General features: G+C 46.3%; 1 protein-coding gene across 2 annotated transcripts in view; it reads right to left on the bottom strand.

The window, feature by feature from the left end:
* The window catches only part of MPP7 (MAGUK p55 scaffold protein 7), a 329284-nt gene that overhangs the window by 121848 nt on the left and 182786 nt on the right, over positions 1-24650 (bottom strand). For both annotated transcript variants that reach the window (XM_066585695.1, XM_066585696.1), the window contains one exon: positions 15822-15902. In XM_066585695.1, coding sequence (XP_066441792.1) covers positions 15822-15902 — 81 coding nt within the window. The remainder of the gene's footprint in view (positions 1-15821; positions 15903-24650) is intronic.

Genomic DNA, 24650 nt, shown 5'->3' with positions numbered 1-24650 from the left:
ATATAGATAACACAGGATCCACCATTCACAATAGTCACAGCTCACCTCCTCCCCCTCCCTGCACAGACAGGATTACACTGAGATGTGACATCTATATATAGATAACACAGGTTCCACTATTCACAATAGTCACAGCTCACCTCCTCCCTCTCCCTGTACAGACAGGATTACACTGAGAAGTGACACCTATAGATAACACAGGAGCCACCATTCATAATAGTCACAGCTCCCCTCCTCCCCTCCCTGTACAGACAGGATTTCACTGAGAGGTGACACCTATATATATATATATATATATATATATATATATATATATATATAACACAGGATCACCATTCACAATAGTCACAGCTCACCTCCTCCCCTCCCTGTACAGACAGGATTTCACTGAGAAGTCACACCTATAGATAACACAGGAGCCACCATTCATAATAGTCACAACTCCCCTCCTCCCCTCCCTGTACAGACAGGATTTCACTGAGATGTGACACATATATATATAACACCAGACCACCATTCACAATAGTCACAGCTCACCTCCTATCCTCCCTGCACAGACAGGATTACACTGAGAGGAGACACCTATATATAGAGAACACAGGACCACCATTCACTATTGTCACAGCTGCCCTCCTCCCCCTCCCTGCACACTAAGCCTAATAATAGTCTGATACTTCCTGTTCTGTAATGGAGACTTCTAAGCAGTCATCTCATTATTACCACAGACCGGATAATACAGGATCCACCATTTACATTAGGTGATGTCACAGTTCACCTCCTCCCCTCCCTGCACACTGACTACTAATCCTAATAATAGCCGGACACCTCCCTTTCTGTAGAGGGAACATCTCATCCATCATCACAGGATTACCCTGAGAGGTGACAACCATATATAGATAACAGAGGAACAGCCAGTCACAATAGGTGATGTCACAGCTCACCTCTTCACCCACCCTGCACATTGATTTCTGCACAGGTTACATAGCATGCCTACTCTCTTCTATAGAAGTTAATGGGTCCCCTCCTGTCCATTGTGTCTACAGCCCATAAGGCTGCTGTAAAGCATCTCTCTAAATGAAGTTAGCTGCTGCTCAGACAAGATGGCCGCCCTTATAGTTATGTACAGATAATAGAATAAAAATATCTACAATTAAAAAATAAAAACTTTGGGAAAATTTAACTTTTCTCACTGCTGGGTTTTTAATTATTAAAAAAATAAAGGTTCTACATTTCCTTTAAGACCACAGAGCAAACCTGTAAAAAAATTACAAAATGAAAAAAAAAAAATCTAGCTGCTTTCTTTCAGAAACAGTGCCACAGGTGTCCATGGGATCTGCCTGGTACTGCGGCTTAGCTTCATGGAAAAATAAGATTTCAGCTGCAATACCACACATAACCTGTGTGGCGCTGTTTCAGGAAGACAGTAGGCATGTTTGTACAAGCCCTTTAAGCTCTGAGCTATTCTGACACTTATTATGTAGCTTATAATCTTTATGTAGCCGACTCCTTTATTCTTTCCATCGCAGTTTACCTTCTATTTGTTGGGACTCATTAAAACTGCGTGAATAAGATTTTAGTGCTTCAAGCAGGTATTGGGGTTTGGAACAGAAGACAAAGTGCAATGAACTGATATGCTATGGCATCCCGAAGGAGGGACTTATAACCTTCCATGCCACTTTACTGCAGGGGTCATATGTACATGGCCGTCTCTACTTCTAGGAGTCTGCAGTGTCTAATATCTATGAAATCTGTGGGAAACAAATGGTGGCCTATTCCATTACACAAGGCACCGTTGTATCTTGTCTCCACCGAAACTGTAGGGGGAGACAAGGGTGTGTGTTACTGGAGTAACATGAAGTGCCCACAGTTCGCTATTGGTCCCCGACTCCCAGCTAATTACCCCCGGGCCCCCTCCCCTCATCTCACCTCCCCGCTGCTGTCACTGTCCCTGGCGCTTGGAGTTATTGGCTCACGCTCCTGCGCTGTCCGTTGTGAGTGTCCCCCGTGGCCTGTCATCAACGCTGCAAGATCTGGGGGAGCTGAATTGAGTTTAGCACGGAGAATGACAGCGGGGGCCGTACAGCAGCGGAGGAGAGAGAAGTGACGGGAGGGGAGCCTAAAACCGCCAGACATATTGCAGTGCTGATGGCAGGCCGCTGCGTTGAGTCACTACGGACAGCCCTGGAGCGGGCAGCCGATAACTCCAAGTGGCAGTGACAGCAGCGGAGACGTGAGATAACCGGGGAAGAGTGGATGTCCCAAGCGGGAAGCAGATACATCCAAGTGGCAGGGACCCTGACAGCAGGGGGAGGTGAAATGAGGGGGTGGGGGTGGAAATTACATGGGAGTCGGGGACGAATAGCCAGCTGTGGGCGTCCCATGTTACTCCAGCAGCATAACCCCTTGTCTCCACCCACAGTTCCGGTGGAGACAAGATACAACAGAACTGGAATACACTACAATACAGAGATGTTCTTCTCTAGACATATTGATTCTAAGGAAGAATACATTATGTTGACAAAAGTATTGGCCCCCTAGCAGTCCGGCGTGGTCAGGTGGTGTGTGAGCATTAGGTATAAAGAAAAGAATCATGTAGGAGATCCCAGTACAGAATCCAGTAGCTGCCACCAGGTGTAGAGCTGCCAACGTGGTCAGGTGGTGGGATGTCACCAGGTGAAGAGTTGACAATGGGGTCTGGTGCAGGGATGTCAACAGGTGTAAAGCTGACAGCGGGGTCTAGTGGTGAGATGTCACCAGGTGTGGAGCTGACAACGAGGTCTGGTGGGGGGATGTCACCAGATGTGGAGCTGACAACGAGGTCTGGTGGGGGGATGTCACCAGGTGTAGAGCTGACAACGAGGTCTGGTGGGGGGATGTCACCAGGTGTAGAGCTGACAACGGGGTCTGGTGGGGGGATGTCACCAGGTGTAGAGCTGACAACGGGGTCTGGTGGGGGGATGTCACCAGGTGTAAAGCTGACAACGGGGTCTGGTGGGGGGATTTCACCAGGTGTAGAGCTGACAACGGGGTCTGGTGGGGGGATGTCACCAGGAGTAGAGCTGACAACTGGGTCTGGTGGTGGGATGTCACCAGGAGTAGAGCTGACAACTGGGTCTGGTGGTGGGATGTCACCAGGAGTAGAGCGGATAACGGGGTTTGGTGGGGAATGTCACCAGGTGTAGAGCTGACTACTGGGTCTGGTGGCAGGATGTTACCAACCAGTCAGTACGGGACATCACAGCTTCTGGATCGTCCAGAGACCACTGTTGGCCATGTTATTTGGAGCGTTGCAGAATAAGTTGGCGCTATACAAATAGAGATTATTATTGTAGAAGACATAACACACATTGTCATACAGCATGAGGGCGGAGGTTTGGTTTGAGGAGCAGAACATCTGCAAACCTCATTGGCAGCCTAAAGTCCGGATCTCAATCCCAGTGAGCATCTTTGGGATGAACTAGAACGTCATATCCGTGTACGCCGAAGACACCCATCATCCCCTGCATCACTATCTGCAGCTCTCCTGTAGGAACGGAGACAAACTCCTCAACACTTCTATGGGAATTTGGTGGAACGCGGCTGCGGAAGGTTACTGCAGTCATTGAGGCCAAAAGCGTCCCAACACCGGATTGAAAAATGTGAATAAAATTGAATTTCATTACCTTCTATGTGTATCCTGATACTTTTCTTAAAATGCAGTATAGTGCAGTACAGAAGTACCAATCAGCAGCCCAAGAAGTGCCTACAAGATTAATATGAAGCCAAGCCATAAGCATCTCAGGTATCGGCTCGCTGCCCATGACTTATTGTGATGCCAGCCTCACACTTCTTAGTAGATCATAACTGGAATTCAGAGTTGAACTTGAGCTCCAAATGCTAATGTGCGGACGAGTTAGGCCTTAGTCAGACGGGCCATTTTTTCGCGCGATTTGCGGATCGCATGACGGATGCGCATCCGCAAATCGCGTGACCGGTGCGTGCAAGTCGCCCGCAAATCGCCCGAAAATCTGCTCCTAGCCGCGTTTCATTAGAAACGGGCCGGAGCTGTCCAGCGCATTGCATTCAATGGAGACGGCAATACAGCCGTCTCCATTGAAAGCAATGCGCTGCGGGCGAGCCCGGGATGAATTGTCGGTAAGGGCTTAAATATATAAGCCCTTCCCTGCAATCCATCCTAAAATGTGTTAAAATAAAAAAAAATTGTATACTCACCTTCTGCCTGCAGCCGGAGCTCTGTGCGGCCGTCCTGCAGTGGGTGTGAAGGGCGTGTGAGTCAGACCTGCCCCCTGATTGGCTCAGCGCTGAGCCAATCAGAGGCATGCCTCACTCACACCCATTCATGAATTCATGAATGGATGTGAGTCAGACCTGCCCCTGATTGGCTCAGCGCTGAGAGGCAGCAGTCACTCACCCATTCATGAATTCATGAATGGGTGTGTGAGTGAAACCTGTCTCTGATTGGTCAGGGCTGTGACCAATCAGAGGAAGATCATCCAGCAGGCGGGGATTTTAAAGCCCCGCCGGCTGAATAGTGCCAAGAAGCAGTTCAGGAGAACTGACAGCGGCCGCGGCTGGACTCCGGCTGCAGCGGAAAGGTGAGTATACAATTTTTTTTTATTTTAACACATTTTAGGATGAATTGCAGGGAAGGGTTTATATATTTAACCCCTTCCCGACAATTCACCCCTCCATTGAATTCAATGGGCAAACATCGTTCTTCTCTGCCACAGCTGTTACAGCTGTGGCAGAGACGAATGATTTGTCTTCTATATGTTCTCATTGGGGTCGGCGCTGCTGCTGCCGGCCCCATTGAGCGCATATACAGAAGAGAACAGGAATCGCAGATCGCAGATAGGTGCGATCTGCGATTTTTTGTTCTATAATTTATCGGACGAGCGCATAAAAAGCGCTCATGTGTTGCAAAGCATGCGCAAATCGCGGCTAAAAACGCCCGTCTGACTAAGGCCTTAGGATCCCATCTAGCAGTTCCTTATGGTCCTGGAGTCTCTAAGGTTCGGTTCACACCCCACTCAGCCTATGTACAGGGGTTCCACCTGAATTCCCAAAATACATGGAAGCCTTTTCTAATGGAAACTTTATTGATCTCCTTTTGACAAATAAAATCTACGCTTGTGTCCTGGAGATCCGCTTGAATCTCATTTTTTGGGATTCCGAAGGAAGCCCGGGATGAAAATCTGAATGTAGCAAAGTGTGGCATGAGCCAGAATATACAAGAAGCATATTGTATGAAAATATGAAAACAAGTGCAGACAAAATACAGCAATGCGCTAACAACCAATAACATCGCAGCTTTCAATTTGCAGCCGACCTAGAAAAATGGCAAATTGTGAGCAGCTTCTATGGGCACCCAGCCTCTACCTGTACCAGTCCTCATAAAGGAGGCTGAAAATCGTATTTGACAACTGAGAAGAATGACAACTTGTGAGACGGCTCACATGAACCTGTCAGCTGCACCTCAAGAACATCGCAAGAATCCGCTCTTTTCTCACTGTGGACACGCTAAAAACACTTACTGTTGCCCTCATCCACTCCTGGCTCGATTATTGCAACTCGTTGCTGATCGGCCTCCCCTGCACCAGACTCTACCCCTCTCCAATCCATCCTGAATGCGGCAGCCAGGCTCATCTTCCTGTCCAGCCGCTACTCGGACGCCTCTGCCCTGTGCCGGTCACTGTACTGGCTGCCCGTTAAATACAGAATTCAATTTAAACTTACTACCCTAATCCACAAAGCCCTCCACAGCGCAGCGCCACCCTATATGGCCTCCCTCATCTCAATCCATCAACCAGCCCGGGCTCTCCGCTCTGCTAACGAAACTAGACTGTGCGCCCCTCTAATTCGAACTTCTCATTCCCGCCTCCAAGACTTCTCCAGAGCAGCACCGGTCCTCTGGAACGCACTACTAAAGGCTACCTGAGCAATCCAGGACTCGCAGAACTTCAGGCGTGCTCTAAAAACGCACCTCTTCAGGGAGGCATACCGCATTCCCTAAACAAACCCCTCTGTACTCCTCCTGATAACATGCTCCCTGACCTACTGACTGCAATCCCTGCTAGCCATCATAAACCGCTCCTGCAGTCACACCGATTCTGCCGTCACACGGCCAAACGTCTGACCATGGTCTACGTCTATAGAATCCCTCACTGTCCACCTCGCCATCCCGCGCACACCGCCAGCCCCTTTACCTTCTGTATCACCCCATTACTTGTAGTATGTAAGCTCGTTGGAGCAGGACCCGCACCCCTACTGTTTCCATCAACTAATTTCTATGTAACCGTGGTTCTGTAATGTTTGTACTTTTGTCTTTCTGTATCCCCCTGTCTATGTAAGCGCTGCGGAATATGTTGGCGCTATACAAATGAAGTTTTATTATTATTACATGAGCGCTGCAGAGAACGCGGCGAGTAACGCTTCATTTGACAGCAACTAGCTCCCATGACATGACGCACTTTTTGCTATTTTATGTTTTCTACTTGCAGCACCCTCTTCAGTCATGTGTAATATTACAATCGCGCGTGCGCTTCCATATTGTCAGCTGTTTATAGGATGTTGCAGCCATGTATTTTTGTATTACTTACATGAAACCAACGGACGTATTAAACTAGGTGTGAAAATGTGTAACATCAGCTAACAGCAAATCAAATTTTTGGAGCCTAATAAAAATATGTCTAAAAAAAGCGGAGGCCGAGCGGAGCGATATATAGAGATAATGGAAAAATAAAAGCCATAACAACAACCTTGTTGTAAGCTTGAAACTCTCTTGCCAATCACGGTTCCTTCTGAGACTTCCTCCTCCTTCCTTTAGACTTCCTCAACAGGTGCAGCGCTTGACGGCGCCTTAATGTAGTCCTATTGTTCCATGCGGGCCTCGGTATAGACTAATCTTGTTGCGATAGTCCCATAGAGCTGTACGTTTGGTTGGTTAGCAAGTACAAGGGAACAGATAAAGGGGAACATGACTGCAGGATCAGACTACACATGGTTTGTTTGTGGTCTGTTGCCATGGAGACACAACAAAACAAGAAGAAATATTTTGATCAAGACCTGCTGCAAAGGGGCTTCATTCTTTAAGCAACAAAAAAAGTTTGTGATGGTGTACATAACTTTAAATGCGTACTCAATTTCTTCATGAGTAAACATTGTTGCAGTGACGCGGCTTCTTCCACGAGAGTCGGATCCTTACGCTTCTATTAGGATTCTAGAGAATGTAACATCAGCCTCCCTCCAGAGATCTTGAAAATTGTGTGAAATTGATCTACAAAGTGCTGCAGATTAGAAAAGTAACTTCTTTATAGCTTTTGTTTTTGGACGCTGACAGCCACCGGCAGCTGCTATGATTAAAGCAAGCTCTAGCGATCACAGTAGTTAACCATTTAGATGCCACAGTCAAAGCTGACCTCGTTTCTAAACAGACACCCCCCACTGGTGCCCCATCGATTACTTTCCCATGCAATCACAGGGAGCCGATGGGTTAGTATGGCAGGCCAGGGCCAAGTGGAGGCTCCCAGGGCTGCCATATATGGATGCCTATTAACCCCTTAAGGACATGGCCCCTTTTTTTCCATGTTCGTTTTTTCCACCTCACTTTCAAAAATCCTAACTTCTATTTCCATAGCTAGATGAGTTTTATTTTTTTTTTCGGAACAAGTTATATTTTTCAATGATACCATTTATTGTACCGCATAATTTACTGGAATTTTTTTTTTACATTTTTGAGAAACAAATAAATAAATTTAAAAAAATTATATATATATATATATATATATAAAGAAAAAACAATTCTGCCATCATTAGTGGGGGTGGGGGGGTCTTAAACTTATTCTTGTAGGACCTTTCTAATGAAATAGGATTGCCAAAAATGACCACCACCTTTAAGGCCAAGTTTACATCTGACTAGGGAATCCGTTTTCATGCTCCATTATGGGACCGGGAAAACAGGATCCCCTGGATGAACGGATCCATCTCCTAACGGAATTAGACTGTGCTGAATAGACTCATTGCCTTTAACCCTTTCCAATCCAATTTGTATCTTGGTTTTCCTAGGGGGCTTACTCTTTTTCTGTTATACAACGGCGCTATCTGCTGGCTAAAGCCAGTACTGCATGAGGCGACACATTGGATAGGCTCCGACAGCAGAGAGGCTGGCAATATACAGTAAGAGAACCCCAACGGACGTCTTCCAAAATCGAAGCTGTACAGCCTTAAATCATAATGTCTTCAGACGTCAGACAGTGGATTAAAAAGGGTTAATAGGGTCCGTTTGGTTCCAGCACGGTCTGGCATTTTTAGCGGATGACGAAGTCCTGCACATATTGATGCCGCGTCGGCGCCGGAAGCTCTGACACAGAAGTGCATGGAGCTATACTGATGGCTGAACTCTGACCGACCGCTTCGGGTAACTCCAAGACATGAACTGCTTCTTGTCATCTGCTGAGACATCTGTGTAGCGTGCGCAAACACTTCTCGCCTCTAAGGCATAGTTTGGGGTATGTTAAATGTGTATCCATAAACTTCATACTCGGCTGAACTCTAACCTCAGTTTTAAATGGCGCGTTTTATTGTGTGATCTTCGAGTTGGATATATTGTTCAGAAAATGGTCCAGAAGAGGCACAAAGTAAATCACCTCGAGAAACAGAAGGCAGACGAGTTACTTCCATCACTTGGACCTGCCAGGAGGAATATAAAATCGGCAGCTCCCTTACGGCACGGAGCGAGCCCCCCCAACAGATAGGGGCCTGCGCTGGAGAGAACATCAATGTACGACTGACCTCTCTGGCAGCGAGGACAGATCTGTGAATTTAATAACCGTGTCTTCCATGCCGAAAACCAGCTGTCCACATATGTTTAATGGATCATTCCAGTCGCATCGAACAAAAGGGAAAATGTTCTTTTCATACTATTTCAGCGGAGAAGAGGAAAATGTTGGGAGTCGGGTGATTTCTGACCGCAGGTTGCATGTTCTGGCAAATAGTCATTCATTCTCACATTGTGCAAATCAGTTCCTGCGCAACCGGGAGGCCACATCGTTAGCGAATGACAGTCTGCGTTGTATTCCTGACCTCGTTTCACATTGCGGATGAGGTCTATTGGCTGAAGCGATAACCTCAGATTTACCTTTATAGACCGCAGAAAGAATTTAGGCCTGAATGAAGACGGATACTGAAGTCTATGGAGGCATCTGTGTTCCTGCACGCAGCGCAGACTCCGGGTGGAGAGGTCAGGGGTCACACGCTGACAGATGGGGGCTGCAGGACAAGTGAGTGAAGAGCAGCATTAATACTGGGGCCACTATTACTAATGGGGCCACTATGGAATGGAGGTCATTATTACCAATGTGACCACTAACTGGGGCTGTCTTACTACTAGGACCACTAACAGGGTCACCATTACTACTGGGGCCACTAACTACGGAGGCCACATATGGGAGGTTCCTACTACTAGTGGGGCCACTATGGAATGGGGGTCACTATTACCAATGTGACCACTAACAGTGTCACTAATACTACTGGGCCCACTATGGAAATCACCATTACTATTGGGGCCACTTCGCCCCAGACAGGACAAAGGCTTTGGCCACTGCTTCTCGCTGTGCTACACAGTTTCCATAACTCCCATTCACTTCTATAGGAGTTATAGAAACAGTGTTGCGCAGCGGCTCCGCTGATTCTGCGCTCTCAGCTGTGGCATACACCGCGGTCTTCTCATCTCAGCCATGATGGGTCAACAGGGAATGTCCTTTAAGGCCTACATTATCCATTAGATGGCCCAACGCACATGAGTGGCACGTTGGCGTCGGTATTGGCGCACAAAGTTAGTAACCCGCCTGTTGGATCCCGCGTCTCCTCATATGTAACTCCAGTGCCGTTTCCTTCCATTGTTTATCCCCATTAATGTTACAATAAATTGTTTGCAACTGGATATTTTTCTAAATGACATTTTAATAGTTTATAAAACCAGCGACCATAAAATACGGCGATTACTCCCAGCGGAGGGCGGGTGAGCCCAGAAAGCATCAGCGGGGAAAATATAAATAAATAAAATAATAATAAAAATGCAAAAGAAAAAGCAACCTGGGAGCGGCTCCCCAATGATGGATTGTCCAGGAATGGCACACTGTCCGTTATCGTCTCTGTTTAATCAACGGGCAATTTTACACAGATTTGTAAAATAAGAAAGGTTTGATCTCCGCGTGCTGATAGAAAAGTGCAGAAATCCCTCAAGTCACAGCGGCCTCAGGCTGGGTTCATACAAAGCGCAATTTCTGTGCGAATATTCCATACGGAGATTCCGCCCGCAATCTTAAACCAGAGACCAAGCAGCAAAGTGGACAGGATTTGCGAAAATCTCATCCACACGCTGCAGATAGTCCGCTGCGGCCAAGTTGCACTGAAACTGACATGCCACACGTAAGTCAAATCCGCGGCATATTAATTGTATTGCCGTTTCTGCTGTGGGCGCTCCCCTCTCTATGGGGAGAGATTCCCGCAGTGGAATGCAGGCAGACAAGCGGCTTTAAACCAGCACCGAACAGCGCAGGGTTTGAAGATCCCTTTCTGCTGCGGAAATCTCACAGAATTTCTGCGCGGTCTCGCTGCGGACATTCCGCGAGATTTCCACGCCATGTGAACCCAGCCTCAGGATACAATATATTATACTAGGGGGTGCTGATAAGCCTTCGGCTTAGTGTTCTTTTTTTGCTTCTATGGTAACAAATGTTACATCACATGAAAGCCTTATATGTCTAACTAACTTGTATACCTGGCTTCGCCCGAGTTAATTTGGTACTGGTGTTTATCTGGTGTTACATAGTAACATAGTATGTAAGGCTGAATGAAGACAATGTCCATCTAGTCCAGCCTGTCTATCCTCCTGTGTTGATCCAGAAGAAGGCAAAAAAACCCAAGGGCAGAAACCAATTTAGCCCTTTTGGGGAAAAAATTCCTTCCCGACTCCCTAATGGCAATCAGACTGTTCCCTGGATCAACCCCTAATAGTTCCTACCTGCCTGTATACCTGGATTGACAATTAACCTAAGACTTGTATCCTATAATGTCCTTCCTCTCCAGAAAGACATCAAGTCCCCTTTTAAACTCCTGGATTTTGCCATCACCACTTCCTCCGGCAGAGAGTTCCACAGTCTAACTGCTCTTACAGTAAAGAATCCCCTTCTATGTTGGTGATGAAACCTACTTTCCTCTAATTGTAGCGGATGTCCTCTTGTTACCGTCGTGGTCCTGGGTGTAAACAGATCTTGGGAGAGATCCATGTTTTGTCCCCTCATGTACTTATACATGGTTATTTGATCACCTCTTAGCCATCTTTTTTCCAGGGTGAATAATCCCAATTTGGATAGCCTCTCTGGGTATTCCAGTCACACGGAAAATCTTATGAAGTCGTGGTTACTTTAGAGATACCGGAAAAACATATGTTCACCATTTTGCATAGTTCTCTGCGTTACCCAGGAAACACCACGTGGAGGTAACCATGCGACGTTTCCTTTATATAAAATGACATCAGGAAGTGAGAGAATTAGATTACGTACATAAAATTTGGACACTAATTCTTTTGCGCATAGAATTGAATAATCGAGTTGGGACCCATTAGCTTTTCCTATTTATGACATAATCAATGCTTGTGCCAAATTTCACGCTTCTATGACACCGGAAAGTGAGAAAATTACATTCCGTACGTAAAATTTGGACGCTAATTCTTTTGCGCATAGAATAAAATATTCGAGTTGGGACCCATTAGCTTTTCCCATTTATGACATAATCAATGCTCGTGCCAAATTTGAAGTTTCTAGGACATTGGGAAGTGAGATATTTAGATTACGTACGCAAAATTTCGACGCCAATTCTTTTGCGCTAGAATTGAATAATCGAGTTCGGACCCAATTACTTTTCCTATTTTGGAGATCACCTATGCTTGTGCCAAAATTCATGTTTCTACGACATCGGGAAGTTGGAGAACTTTTGGCGAGTCAGTCAGTGAGTCAGTCAGTGAGTCAGTCAGTGAGTCAGTCAGTGAGTCAGTCAGTGAGTCAGTCAGTGAGTCAGTCAGTGAGTCAGTCAGTCAGTGAGTCAGTCAGTCAGTGAGTCAGTCAGTCAGTGAGTCAGTCAGTCAGTGAGTCAGTCAGTCAGTGAGTCAGTCAGTCAGTGAGTCAGTCAGTCAGTGAGTCAGTCAGTCAGTGAGTCAGTCAGTCAGTGAGTCAGTCAGTCAGTGAGTCAGTCAGTCAGTGAGTCAGTCAGTCAGTGAGTCAGTCAGTCAGTGAGTCAGTCAGTCAGTGAGTCAGTCAGTCAGTGAGTCAGTCAGTCAGTGAGTCAGTCAGTCAGTGCGTCAGTCAGTCAGTGAGTCAGTCAGTCAGTGAGTCAGTCAGTCAGTGAGTCAGTCAGTCAGTGAGTCAGTCAGTGAGTCAGTCAGTGAGTCAGTCAGTGAGTCAGTCAGTGAGTCAGTCAGTGAGTCAGTCAGTGAGTCAGTCAGTGAGTCAGTCAGTCAGTGAGTCAGTCAGTCAGTGAGTCAGTCAGTGAGTCAGTCAGTCAGTGAGTCAGTCAGTCAGTGAGTCAGTCAGTCAGTGAGTGAGTCAGTCAGTCAGTGAGTCAGTCAGTGAGTCAGTCAGTGAGTCAGTCAGTGAGTCAGTCAGTCAGTCAGTCAGTGAGTGAGTCAGTCAGTCAGTGAGTCAGTCAGTCAGTCAGTCAGTCAGTGAGTCAGTCAGTCAGTGAGTGAGTCAGTCAGTCAGTGAGTCAGTCAGTGAGTGAGTCAGTCAGTCAGTGAGTCAGTCAGTCAGTCAGTCAGTCAGTCAGTGAGTGAGTGAGTGAGTCAGTCAGTCAGTCAGTGAGTCAGTGAGTCAGTCAGTCAGTGAGTGAGTCAGTGAGTCAGTCAGTCAGTGAGTCAGTCAGTGAGTGAGTCAGTCAGTCAGTCAGTCAGTGAGTCAGTCAGTGAGTCAGTCAGTGAGTCAGTCAGTGAGTCAGTCAGTGAGTCAGTCAGTGAGTCAGTCAGTGAGTCAGTCAGTGAGTCAGTCAGTGAGTCAGTCAGTGAGTCAGTCAGTGAGTCAGTCAGTGAGTCAGTCAGTGAGTCAGTCAGTGAGTCAGTCAGTGAGTCAGTCAGTGAGTCAGTCAGTGAGTCAGTCAGTGAGTCAGTCAGTGAGTCAGTCAGTGAGTCAGTCAGTGAGTCAGTCAGTGAGTCAGTCAGTGAGTCAGTCAGTGAGTCAGTCAGTGAGTCAGTCAGTGAGTCAGTCAGTGAGTCAGTGAGGGCTTTCGTCTTTATATATATAGATATATGTTTTCAAAATTTTGTGTTTTTAGCTTATGGCAACAGTGATCTCGGCACGCGGGAAAACAAAATGGTGGAGTCTAAGGCGATATTCACACAAATGAGAGCAGAGGAGTGATAAAATTCTTGTTTCTGCAAGGAAAGTCCCCTGTAGGGGACTTAAATCTGCAATCTTATGATCACTCTGATAATACACTGCAGTACTGCAATGCATTATTGCTAATCATAGGCCATGGCAGACCCAGATGCTATTGTCTGGTGTCCAATTACCATGGCAACCCATCAGCCCTCCGCAATTACATTGCAGCGCCCTGAATCTTTTACATGTCACAATCAATATAGGTGGAACTCTTTGCCTGAGGAAGTGGTGATGGCAAAATCAATAGAGGAGTTTAAAAGGGACTAGATATCTTTTTTTTAGAGCGCTGTGATATTACAGGATATAAACACTAAACAACCAGCAACAAATCGTGATGTAAGAAAATAGACAGCAAATAATACAGACCAATCTAATGTCGATAGCTCCACAAAAAATAGTGTGCTGCCAGAGCAAGCCAGTGAACACCATCATGGCGCTGTGCCAGGCAGTATGGGCATCCACACAATGGCCACAGGACTGGGAAGGATCTGTCTTCATTTCCCTGCCAAGAAAGGCGACTCCCAGAAACGCTCCAACTACCGAACAATGGCCCTCATTCCGCATGCAAGCAAGATCCTTCTCAAAATTATACAGGAAAGACTGAAGTGGCGCCCCTAATGCGCAGGTAAGACTCCGGCGAGGACGTGGCACCCTCCACCATATTGTAAACTTGTGATGGACCATGGACAAAGCTCCAGAACAGCAAAAGAACATCTACATGTGCTTTATCGGTTACATCAAGGTTTTTGACTGCATCGACCATGACAGGCCATGGAGCCCCCTAGAAGAGCACATCCTGTCAGGCAGATAAAATCACTTTATACCAATCAAGAAGCCACTGTGAGAACACAGTATGGGGACACAGATTGGTTTAGGATCGGCAGAGGCGTCCAATATGTCTGCATCCTCTCACCCTTCTTTAACCTATATGCGGAAGTGATCATGCAGAAAAAAAAAAAGAACCTTGACGGATTGGAAATCGGAGTGAAAATAGGTGGGAGAAACATCAACAATCTCCGTTATGCGGATGACACAACTTGTAGAAACAGAAGCCGGTCTGAAGCCGCTGATATGGAAGATTAAAACTGAAAGTGATAAAATGGGCCTCTACCTGAATTTAAAGACTAAAATTATGACAACTGCAAAAAACGGCCAAATTCAAATCAAAATCAACAACGAGGCCGTAGAATGTGTGGGAGACTTCATCTTCGTTGGTACGAACATTGACCAGGCTGGAGAATCTACGCCAGAGATAAAACGTAGTATAGCATTGGGGCGAAGCGTGATGCTAAACATGGACAAAATCTGGAAAAGTAGGGATATCGGTGTAGCGACTAAACGCAGGATAGTGCAAACCACTGTTTAGTCTTCAGTGGGAGAAGAAGGACCCCATGTACAGAGTAGCAAGGATCTCCTCACTAGGCACACTCCCTAAGACCGCCTGCAGACGGGCGAGTCGGATCTGGCGGCGAGGATTCTCGCCGCGGGACCCGACCCAAGCGCCTGCAGGGACCAGCGCGTTCTCACCCGCGCCCGTGGCTCCGTCTGTTTGATGTGTCGGCTTGCCGGGCAGCCGGCGCATGCGCAGACCGGAGCCGGCGGCGGGTGAGTGACATTTCTGTGCGGGGCTCAGAAATAGAGCATGCCGCGATTTGAAATCTCGCGCGGCCAAATCGTGGTGGTCTGCATAGGCTTCCAGCAGCGGAAATCCCGCCGCGGAACTTCCGCTCGTGTGCAGGTGGCCTAAAGAGAAGACATACTCTTCCGGACGTTTTTCGTGCAGACAGTCCTTGTGTAAAAAGAAAGAACTGCCGCTTACGCTATTCTAGTCCGATTTGCGGATGAGACTTACCCTCGACACTTGTTGATTCAAGTCAAAGGGGATGCAAAATAAAAAAATACACAGCAGATGAATGACGCTGTGCGCTGCTTGTACTTCACAAACCCATTGCTAACAGACACAGAAAAGTAAAAAAGATTTGGGGGTCGGTTTCACTTTTTTCTTGCGGATGTGAAAATTGGATGACATGCAGAATTATGAGCTGGACACATGGATGTCTTGTCAGTTTTTGCAGCACGGAGCTGTATTCACATACGTGTGTGAACTGTGCTTACTGTTCTCAGTGATCGTGAAGGGCATCTCAAGAATTGGAACTAAGCGGCATAAGAAGTCTAGAAGGCTGCCATGTGCCGGGGAGCCGCCTCACATGACCCATCCGCTCCGCAGGTTGTCACAACAGTGTAATTTAGGGGTCACATATATTTTCTGGGATGAATGAAGAGGTGAATTTAAGAGGACATCGAGTTCCCTGAGAAGAATTACAGCAGATTCCATACAAATAATCCCTTTCTCCTCGCTGCGGACACTCCGCAGGTGTAGCATGTCCTCACCTTGAGATTTGGTTTTGACAGCAGTTTCAACAATTCTCTGATCTCGCCGTTGAGCGGTCGGCTCTGCAGTTCCTCAGCCAGCTGTGAAGGAGACAGAATTGACATTGAGCATTAGCGGAGCGTTGCCTCACCCAGAGCGTCAGTGACAAGCGAGAATCTATCTTGTTGGAGATTATTGCTTTCCAGTGTGCTCAAAACAGAAGCCAGCGTGAGCAAAAACAGACTATTAATCACCGGCCCTGTGCGACGGCCTCGGCGGACCCCACTCAAGCCAGTTCTTTCAGTCGAGTTAAACTCGAGTAATCGTATCTGGCAACAGGAGCAGTCAGATCGCATTTTGATTTATGGCTATGGGGGCAAAGTTGTGCACTTCATGCAGAGGAATGGCTCCTTGCGTGCAGACAAAGGCCTGCTTGTAAAAACTGATGGATCAAACTTTTGACACCGTCCAAGTGAAAAAGTCGCTTGTGGAAGGGGTGGGAGAAGCTGCATCGCTTCCAAAATCCCATAGAGGATGTGCTGCTGGGGACTTGGGCTTCTGGAAAGGAATAGAAGCACAGTAGCGCCCCTAACAGTCAACAGAGTCTGATGACGGTACTTCTTAGTAGGTGTCCAAAAACATATGTATCCCTGCACATGAACAACTTGCTTAAAGGAGGTTGTAGCAGAATCTTAAATTAAGGGATAACTTACTGATCATTGGGGTCCCACCTCTAAGATCCCACCAATACCCCACAGTAAGGAGGAGACGGAGTAGAGCGCTGGTTGTGCAAGAGCATCGGCATTCCATTGCTTTTAATGGGGATGCCAAGACACCCAAGTGGTACGCACTCGAGTATTTTCATCAGCCCCATTGAAGTTAATGGAGTGCTGACTGCATGCTCAGCCAAGGCCCCCATTCCCGGGTGCTGATGGAAGCAAAACAAATCCCAGGGTGACAGGAGAATGGGACATGGGAGTCCTGTTCTGGAGATTGGCAGGGGCTCTCAGCAGTGAGACCCCCACAGATCAGCAGGTAATCCCCTACCCTGTAGATACCAGATGACTTGTAATATTGGTACAACCTATAACAACCACCAACATAACCTGTGAGCTAATACAGGGGTCTATTAAAGCGAATCTCCAATGCCGGCCAAAGGAGGTGGGGGCAATTTATATGGCTGCACTGTTGTCGCTCCTCCATATCCCAGGCCTTATTTTCTGTTCTCCAAGATGGCAACCGCAATCTTGTATTTACGGCTTCACGCTCATCTGTTTGACCAGCACTAATCATATGAGCACTGCTGGCCAATCAGTGAGCATTTGTAACACAAGACCAATGCACAGTTTGCATTAGTGGTGATTACATTGTAACAGGCAACCTGAAAGGTGAAAAACAGGGCCGGGAAGCGGCGACTCCAAGGGGTAATGGCACAGAGGACAAACGGCAGCGGACGTAACTCCTCCTTCTGGTCCTTATACAGAATTTGGTCCCAGTATTGGAGGGTTGCTTTAAAGGGGTATTCCTGTCTTTTTTAACTCGTGACCTATTCCCTGGACAGGTCATCACTAGTTAAAGGAGGGGAGTTCATCACTTGGGATCCCCATCCATCAGCTGATCATCTGGCCCACTACACTCTACAGCGGGCCGAGAGTTGTCATCAGGGGTCAGAGGAAGCAGGGGGAGTGCCGGCTTCACTCCTATTGAAATCAATGGGAGCTCCACGCGTCTCCTGCACCTCTAGCTCAGGACGTCTTGACCATGAGAGGAGCAGCGCGACGCTTCCATTGATTTGAGTGAAGCTGGCGTTCCCCCTGCTTCTTCTAACCCCTGATGACGACTTCTGGCCCGCTGCAGAGGGCGCTGGGAATGACAATCAGTTAATGAACAGGAATTCTGAGCGGGAGAAGCCCCCCCCCCTCCCTCCATCACTACCGATGACCTATACAGGGGATGGGTCGTAAGTTAAAAGAGACCGGAATATCCATTTAATGCTATCAGTTTCACTGTTTTGTAACATTTCCACTGCTTTATCTCGGAGGTCTCACAAAGTCCACCCCTTTTAAAACAGAAGCCGGCCCAGCAATATAATATTCATCATGGGTTTAGTCTCTGACCCCAATCAATCTGCAGGTTATCCCCTATCGTGTGAAGACGAGATGACTTGTAATATTGGTACAATTTCTTCTAGCACAGTACACAGGCCAGACAAATGTCAGACTGGGGGCCTAGGGCCCACCAGTAGAAGTGACCCTCGGGGCCCACCCTACAGTTACATGTAGATATTGCCTGTTCTTTTTAAGTTTTTTTTTCTTTTCACGCCCTGCACTGTCCCTATGCAGTAAATACTATATTATCTATACTACCGTGAGCTGCTGTGGTCGCTATTAACCCTTTCCAATCCAATTTGTAGCCTGGTTTTCCTAGGGGGCTTACTTTTTTTCTGCTGTTATGCAATGGCGCTATCTGCTGGCTAAAGCCAGTACTGCATGAGGTGACACGTTGGATAGGCTCTGACAGCTGAGAGGCTGGCAATATACAGTAAGAGAACCCCGACGGACGTCTTCCAACATCAGAGCTGTACAGCCTTAAATCATAATGTCTTTAGACGTCAGACAGTGGATTGGAAAGGGTTAACTGCAGCAACTGAGGAGTTAAACACTCAGAATGGCAGGCGGGTATTCCAGTTAGATGCCGTTATCCTTTATCCATTGGTTAGAGAACTAGCTGATCGGCGGGGGTCTGACTGCTGGGACCCTCACTGATCATGAGAACATGTGGTACTGTTTGCCACACTTCTGTTCACTAGAGGACCGCAGCGTCCCACCCACAGTCAGCGCTCCATTCTTTTTAATAGGACTGACAGATATAACCAAACATAAAAAAAATATTACAGACGAGAGTTCTAGGACAATTGACGTGTACCCATCATTTCAGAAGAGCTGCCATGTGTATACATGAGGAATAACACTATATCTGACCACTATATGACTTCTATTCTATATTTATCACTAGTTTTCTCTCTGCCGACTCCACATCGGATTGTCAGTTTTCCTTCAGTAGTGGGTGGGGAATGCTGCTCTGTCAACTTCGATATAAAGCTCATACATTGAAGAGGAGAACCTGCTCTTCAACCTCTCTGTCTTACATCCTCAAGCAGCAGCACTTACTATGGGCTGCAGCAGGGTCTCTGCGCCTCTTTCTGTCACTGCAGCTGCTTAGCCTCTCCCCCTCTCAATAGATTGTTATGGGCAGCATGTAACCTGATCCATCTTGAATTGGATCCGAGTAATATTTCAGAGTAAATGATAAATGCAAGAGTTGTTGGGGGATGGGGTAGAGAAGTGGCTTAAGTGGAGAAGTAGGGGATTTTCTCTGATAAGATACATTACAAAGTTTCTTACATTCACTTGTAATATTGATTCCTGCAAATCGCTATTACTTTTTTTTTGTTTATATAACTCACTAAGCAGACATTTCTTCGATAAGTTTTTACAGTTGAGGAGATACCAACCAAATTACAGTATGTATATATTTTTTTGCATCTTGGGACTTACAGTATCTGTAATATATTCTAATTAATGCAAGAAGTGTGATTTTTTTATTTTTACTAATTTTATTATTATTATTTTTTTTTTAAATCCTGCTTGGGAAACAGAAAAATGGCACCCCCTGACCGTATGGATCATGACAAAACCGAACAGTGCCGAAACTACCCCACTGACTATAATGGGGTGCGTTTCCTTTCCAGCTGGGCTTATGGCCTTTACTGGATGAAATAGCACAGCATGCTGCGTTAGCTTGTCCTGTTTTTAGGCGGAATTCAGCTACAAAAGCTCTGAGCAGCACCTCCAACGTGATGTGAACTAGTCCTAATGAGGTATATGCACAGACAGCCCTAACATTCTTCAATACAGTTAGTAACCGACTTGCGAACAGGTTCCGTTCCGGGAGCCCGTTCGCAAGTCGATTTGTTCGCAAGTCGAACAAATGGTTGTATGGAGGGGATCGCGGGTGGACCCCGCTCCATACAATGTCGGGTGCCGGCTGTTCTTACAGCGGGCACCCGGCGGCAGCAGTTCTGAGGAGCCGCACCGCTCTTCGGAACTGTTAACACTTTAAATACCACTGTGACAGCCGTATTTAAAGTGTTAACAGTTCCGCCGAGCGGCGCGGCTCGTTGGAACTGCTGCCGCCGGGTGCCTGCTGTAAGAAACAGCCTGCACCCGATGTTCAGGGGGCCCGTACAGCGTCCCACGACGAGATCGCGGGACGCTGTGTGGTTGCTAGGCAGCCGGGGACCTCCTGAAAGGCCCCAGGGCTGACTATGCAGAGTGCCCATCAAGCGCACGGCTTGATAGGCGCTCTGCATAGACAGCCCTAGGGCCTTTCAGAAGGCCCCCAGCTGCTTACCAACCGTGATCTGACCGGACAGGCTTCTATCAGGCTTGATAGAAGCCTGCCCGGTCCCTGCACAGTATGATGTAATGCCATAGCATGACATCATACTGTGCTGTACAGATAGTTCGCATCTAGCGAAATTCGTAAGTCGAATGTTCGCAAGTAGGGGACTATCTGTAGATGGTATGTGCACCAACTGTATCACAGCTTCTTTTCTGCGCCCTTGGCTATTAACCCCTTAAGGACCAGACACTTTTTAGGGATGTTACCCATGTCGTGGTTTAACGGATTTATATTTTTTCCTTCAACTACCAAAATTATTTTTTCAGCGTTTTTTGCCCTGTGACATATAGGGCTATAATTTTTAATATATCTTTTTCGCTGACTTTTTTTTCCTGTTTTTTTTGTTTTATTGGGGGTAAAAAGCTAAAAAAAATATATTTTTTTAACATTTATAGTTATTTTATTTTTGATTAGTATATTTACGCTAAAATAAACTACTGGAACGGGTTCCTCATTTTGTTAAGGGAATTTTGCTATATAATACGTATGCTTTCGGATTACAGGGTGAATACGGCGACGGTTTTGGGTTATTTTCTTTTTTATTTATATTTTATTCTGTATTTTGTTTTTTTACTTATTTACGTACATATTTTTTTTACCATCTATGTCCCCCATGACGTCATATAAGACCTCTGGGGGACATTCACCTGTTTGTTTTCTTCAATTTAATTTGACACTTTCCCATCGTAGCTGGGGTGTCCATAGGAGCCGCATCCATAAAAGCCCCAGTTACAGGGGAAAACATCCCCCTGTAGTGATAATAGTCACTGGCAGAGCTCATCATGGTCTGCTGGGACCCCGGAGATAAGCTGTAGTAGAGAATCCCGGTGGTCACGTGACCGCCAGCTCATGTGGTGGAAGAAACACTTCCACTTGTGAGTACATAGCGCTCATTTAGTGCTGTGTACTCAGGAAATGAGAAGGCAGAAGGGGTTAAAAATCACTTCTCCCTCCTCCGAGTTATCAGCTGTGTCCAACAGCTGACAACCTGTCCTGCTTCTGATTTATTGCAGGGAAGCAGGGATTTTAACACCCCCCCCCTCCCCCCCGCTGTATTTTTTACTATAGGCTTGGTTTAAAACCCAGGACCAAAGAGTACTGTGCTTGGTCCTTAATATGTTAAATGTACTTTATATGATGCCAGTACACAGTGGGGCTAGACAAGGTAATGCAGTTGCTCCATCCCTTGATCATGTGAGCACAATGGTGGTGCTCATGCAATCACATTGATGCGTATGCGCGTCATGAGGTAGATGCTGCCTGCTGCTCAAGATGAGCAAACTGTCCGTTTTATTAGCGGTCAACCTGTTAATGCAGTAAAAAGTTCACTTTTGGCATGAATTTTTTGAAGCTTTTTTTTTATTTTATTTTTTCAAAAACAGGAAAGGAGCAAAGGATGTTTTAAAACAAAAGCGCTATTTCAGATGGCTCGACTGCAATATAAGACATAACATCGATGACCGCTCTAAAAGGTATGTGACTCCCTGACATTTTACCTGCAGTCTAAGAGAGAATTAGGCAGTACAAGGCGTTCAGTTTCTCTGCAGCACCTCCTCAGGTGAAAGGAGGCATTACACTGTACATATTGATATCTTGTACATAATGCTACACTGCAGCCTCAGTCCACACGGAACAGCTGAGTGGTTTCTGAAATCCTTCTAATGTAAAGGTTCTTTTCTGAATTCCTGGCGTAGGTTACAAACCGCATGTTACTGTAACCTCCTTAATACCTGTGAAAGCTATAGATAAAATAATTCATGCCTGCACGTTGTTAACATAATGTCCTGGCAATGCACACTGAGCACATTCATCCACTCAGACATCATTTGTTAGCATGAAGAAAGCTGTCCGCCCTCTCGGAGACAGATAAATGATTATTGGGAAGCAGTTGCTCCGTTTCCACGCCGGTGCTGCAGCACAACAGAAAAAGGAGCAATATCAGGTTGCAGAGAGTTTTTGTTAAGGTTCAAGGAAGCACAAAATAGGATTTTGTATTAACTTTTACTGCATGCCACCATTACATTAACTGTCAAAGCAGGCGTATTGGTGAACTGGGTGTATATAGTATATAGGTCTAGCCCCGTAGCCTTCCGAGCTCCAGAGGTGACATGCTCTCAACCCAACTACTCATACACCAGCTTTCCTAGACGTTAAAGAAGTTGTGTCATGAAGACAACCTGTGTCCATGACTCCTATGAGAACATATGGACCTTACAGAGGGAGTTTCCTGCTTGGGACTCCCCTCCATGACTCAGGAAGAACGACTCCGTATAAGCAGCTCCTGTTCTGGTGGACTCGAGTTGCCCTTGCATTACATGGCCAGCCAATCATCTGATGGACCACTGCAGGAGGCCTTGCTGGCTGAGAACTCCACTGGCAAACTCTAATGTTTGCTGAGGCACCAAGAGTGGGATATGGCCCAATCAGCTGATCGCCCCAAGGGTTGTATTCTGAAAGGAGTTGTCTGTGTCGACACAACCCCAAGAAGACCATGAACAACACAAGTCTAACGCTTTGGTCTACAACTCATAGTCTACCCTCGTTCTCCACTTCTGTCATGTCCTCTGATCCGTTGGGCAGGCTGAAGAGCTTAGCAGCCACAGGCCACGGACTATCAGGCCACTTATTTTCGTTGTACACGTACACCCCTTTTAGAACCCATTTTTAATAATCATGGAGTACCCTAGAATCTCAATGGGTGTTACGATGAGCAGAAATTCTCCCCACAGTTCTTAAGTTTTGCTTTGTAGGACAGTTGCTATGCAGTACGCATGGTTTATTACAGTGGGTCAGCCAACCACACTGCTGCAGCTTAGGCTCAACTGGACAGTAGTTCCTGATTGGATGGAGTCTCTTTATAGGAGCGGGTCCACTTCTGACTGTTTTGCTGGAAGAAGTAGGAAGCTCCGAACCTTGCGCAGTGGCCCATTCACTTCAATAGGACTCTGCCTGCAGTACCAACCCAGGCCACTGCACAATGTATGGAGCATTCTGCAGCAATAAAGCTAGAAGTGGGATAACCCCTTTATGTATTCATGGCCTACTCAGGGCTCCACCCACTTGCGTTTTTTAAACGCTGCAATATCGCTGCGTTTTTTTTTAACACTAATGTCAACGAGACTTTTTAATGTTAAAAACGCATCACAAGTTTGCGCTTTGCGATTTTTGTGCGATGCGTTTTTAACATCAGGAAGTCCCATTGACAATCGTGTTAAAAAAAACGCTGCGATATCGCGGCGTTACAAAAATGCAAATGGCTAGGAGCTTTCAATGTGTTGCTGATTATAGCGTAAACTATGTGCATTTAAATCCAGTATGTTTTTATGCTTCTTACATCTAATCTAGCTTGTGTTTGGAGCGGAGTCTTATTCCTGTGGTTGTGTCTTCTCCAGCCATCACGTCCCATCTGTTTGCTTTCCCAGTTTGTATCTGTCTTCTGTTGCTCCTTAATTCTGCACTCCACAGTTGGGTTTTCTTGTCTGTGTCTCAGTGCTCCCTTATTGTGAGGGTGCATTCACAAACAGGCGAGCAAATTGTGTGAGTTTTGTGCGCTGGGAGATGCACAAAATTCACACGAAAATGCAACCTATTATCTACAATGGGTGTATTTACATGGATGATGCTGTGAGACGGATACACTGAAATATGTTCTATTTTTTGGCAAGTCTTGCACAAGATCAGAACATGCAGATGCGTGGGGTCCTGCACATTGCACAGCACATGGACGGAGTGTCCGCATTCTGTGTGATGTGAGTTGCGTCCGAGAATGTAGGGCGCAACTCGCTCTCTTCCATTTGAATGCTCCCTAACCCAGGGCCAGTGTTTCAGATAGGGTTTCCATTAGGGATATCTTTAGGGTTACTCAGGGACAGTGGTGTCTGGTGTTAGGGTCAGAAACAGATTAGGAAAAGCTAGCATTAGGGTTAGTTATTGTTTGTTTGCTTTGATTTCTTCACCATCTCCATCTACTCTATTACCAGACTACCATCACCAAATCCGATTACCATCACCATTCTTTTCCTATCACCTATTGGAAAGTTAATAGCATTGGTGATGATGTGTGATTCCTATATTTGTGCATTGGACTGTCCTGGGGGAATCGGAGTACTTGGATACATCCTTAATATGCAGTATAAGAGGATACTATAGGTGAAGTCTAGTTCCACAGTCTAGTGTCCAGTCGGGTGTGCTTTTATGGCTCCATACAGTACAAGACAACGTAATTCAGGATACTGCATGAGGCCTTTGGGTATTATAGGTTTTCATACCAAGAACAGCACACAGACTGAAATATCAATGTATGGTATACGAGTCTCTGCAAATGAGAGGAATAAGTATCGTGATGATGGAAATGCAGCTCAGGAGCTACAAATACAAGCTGCAAC

Source organism: Eleutherodactylus coqui, chromosome 12 (assembly GCF_035609145.1).
Source record: "Eleutherodactylus coqui strain aEleCoq1 chromosome 12, aEleCoq1.hap1, whole genome shotgun sequence".
NCBI classification, from domain to species: domain Eukaryota; kingdom Metazoa; phylum Chordata; class Amphibia; order Anura; family Eleutherodactylidae; genus Eleutherodactylus; species Eleutherodactylus coqui.
This window is presented reverse-complemented; position numbering and strand designations above follow the sequence as displayed.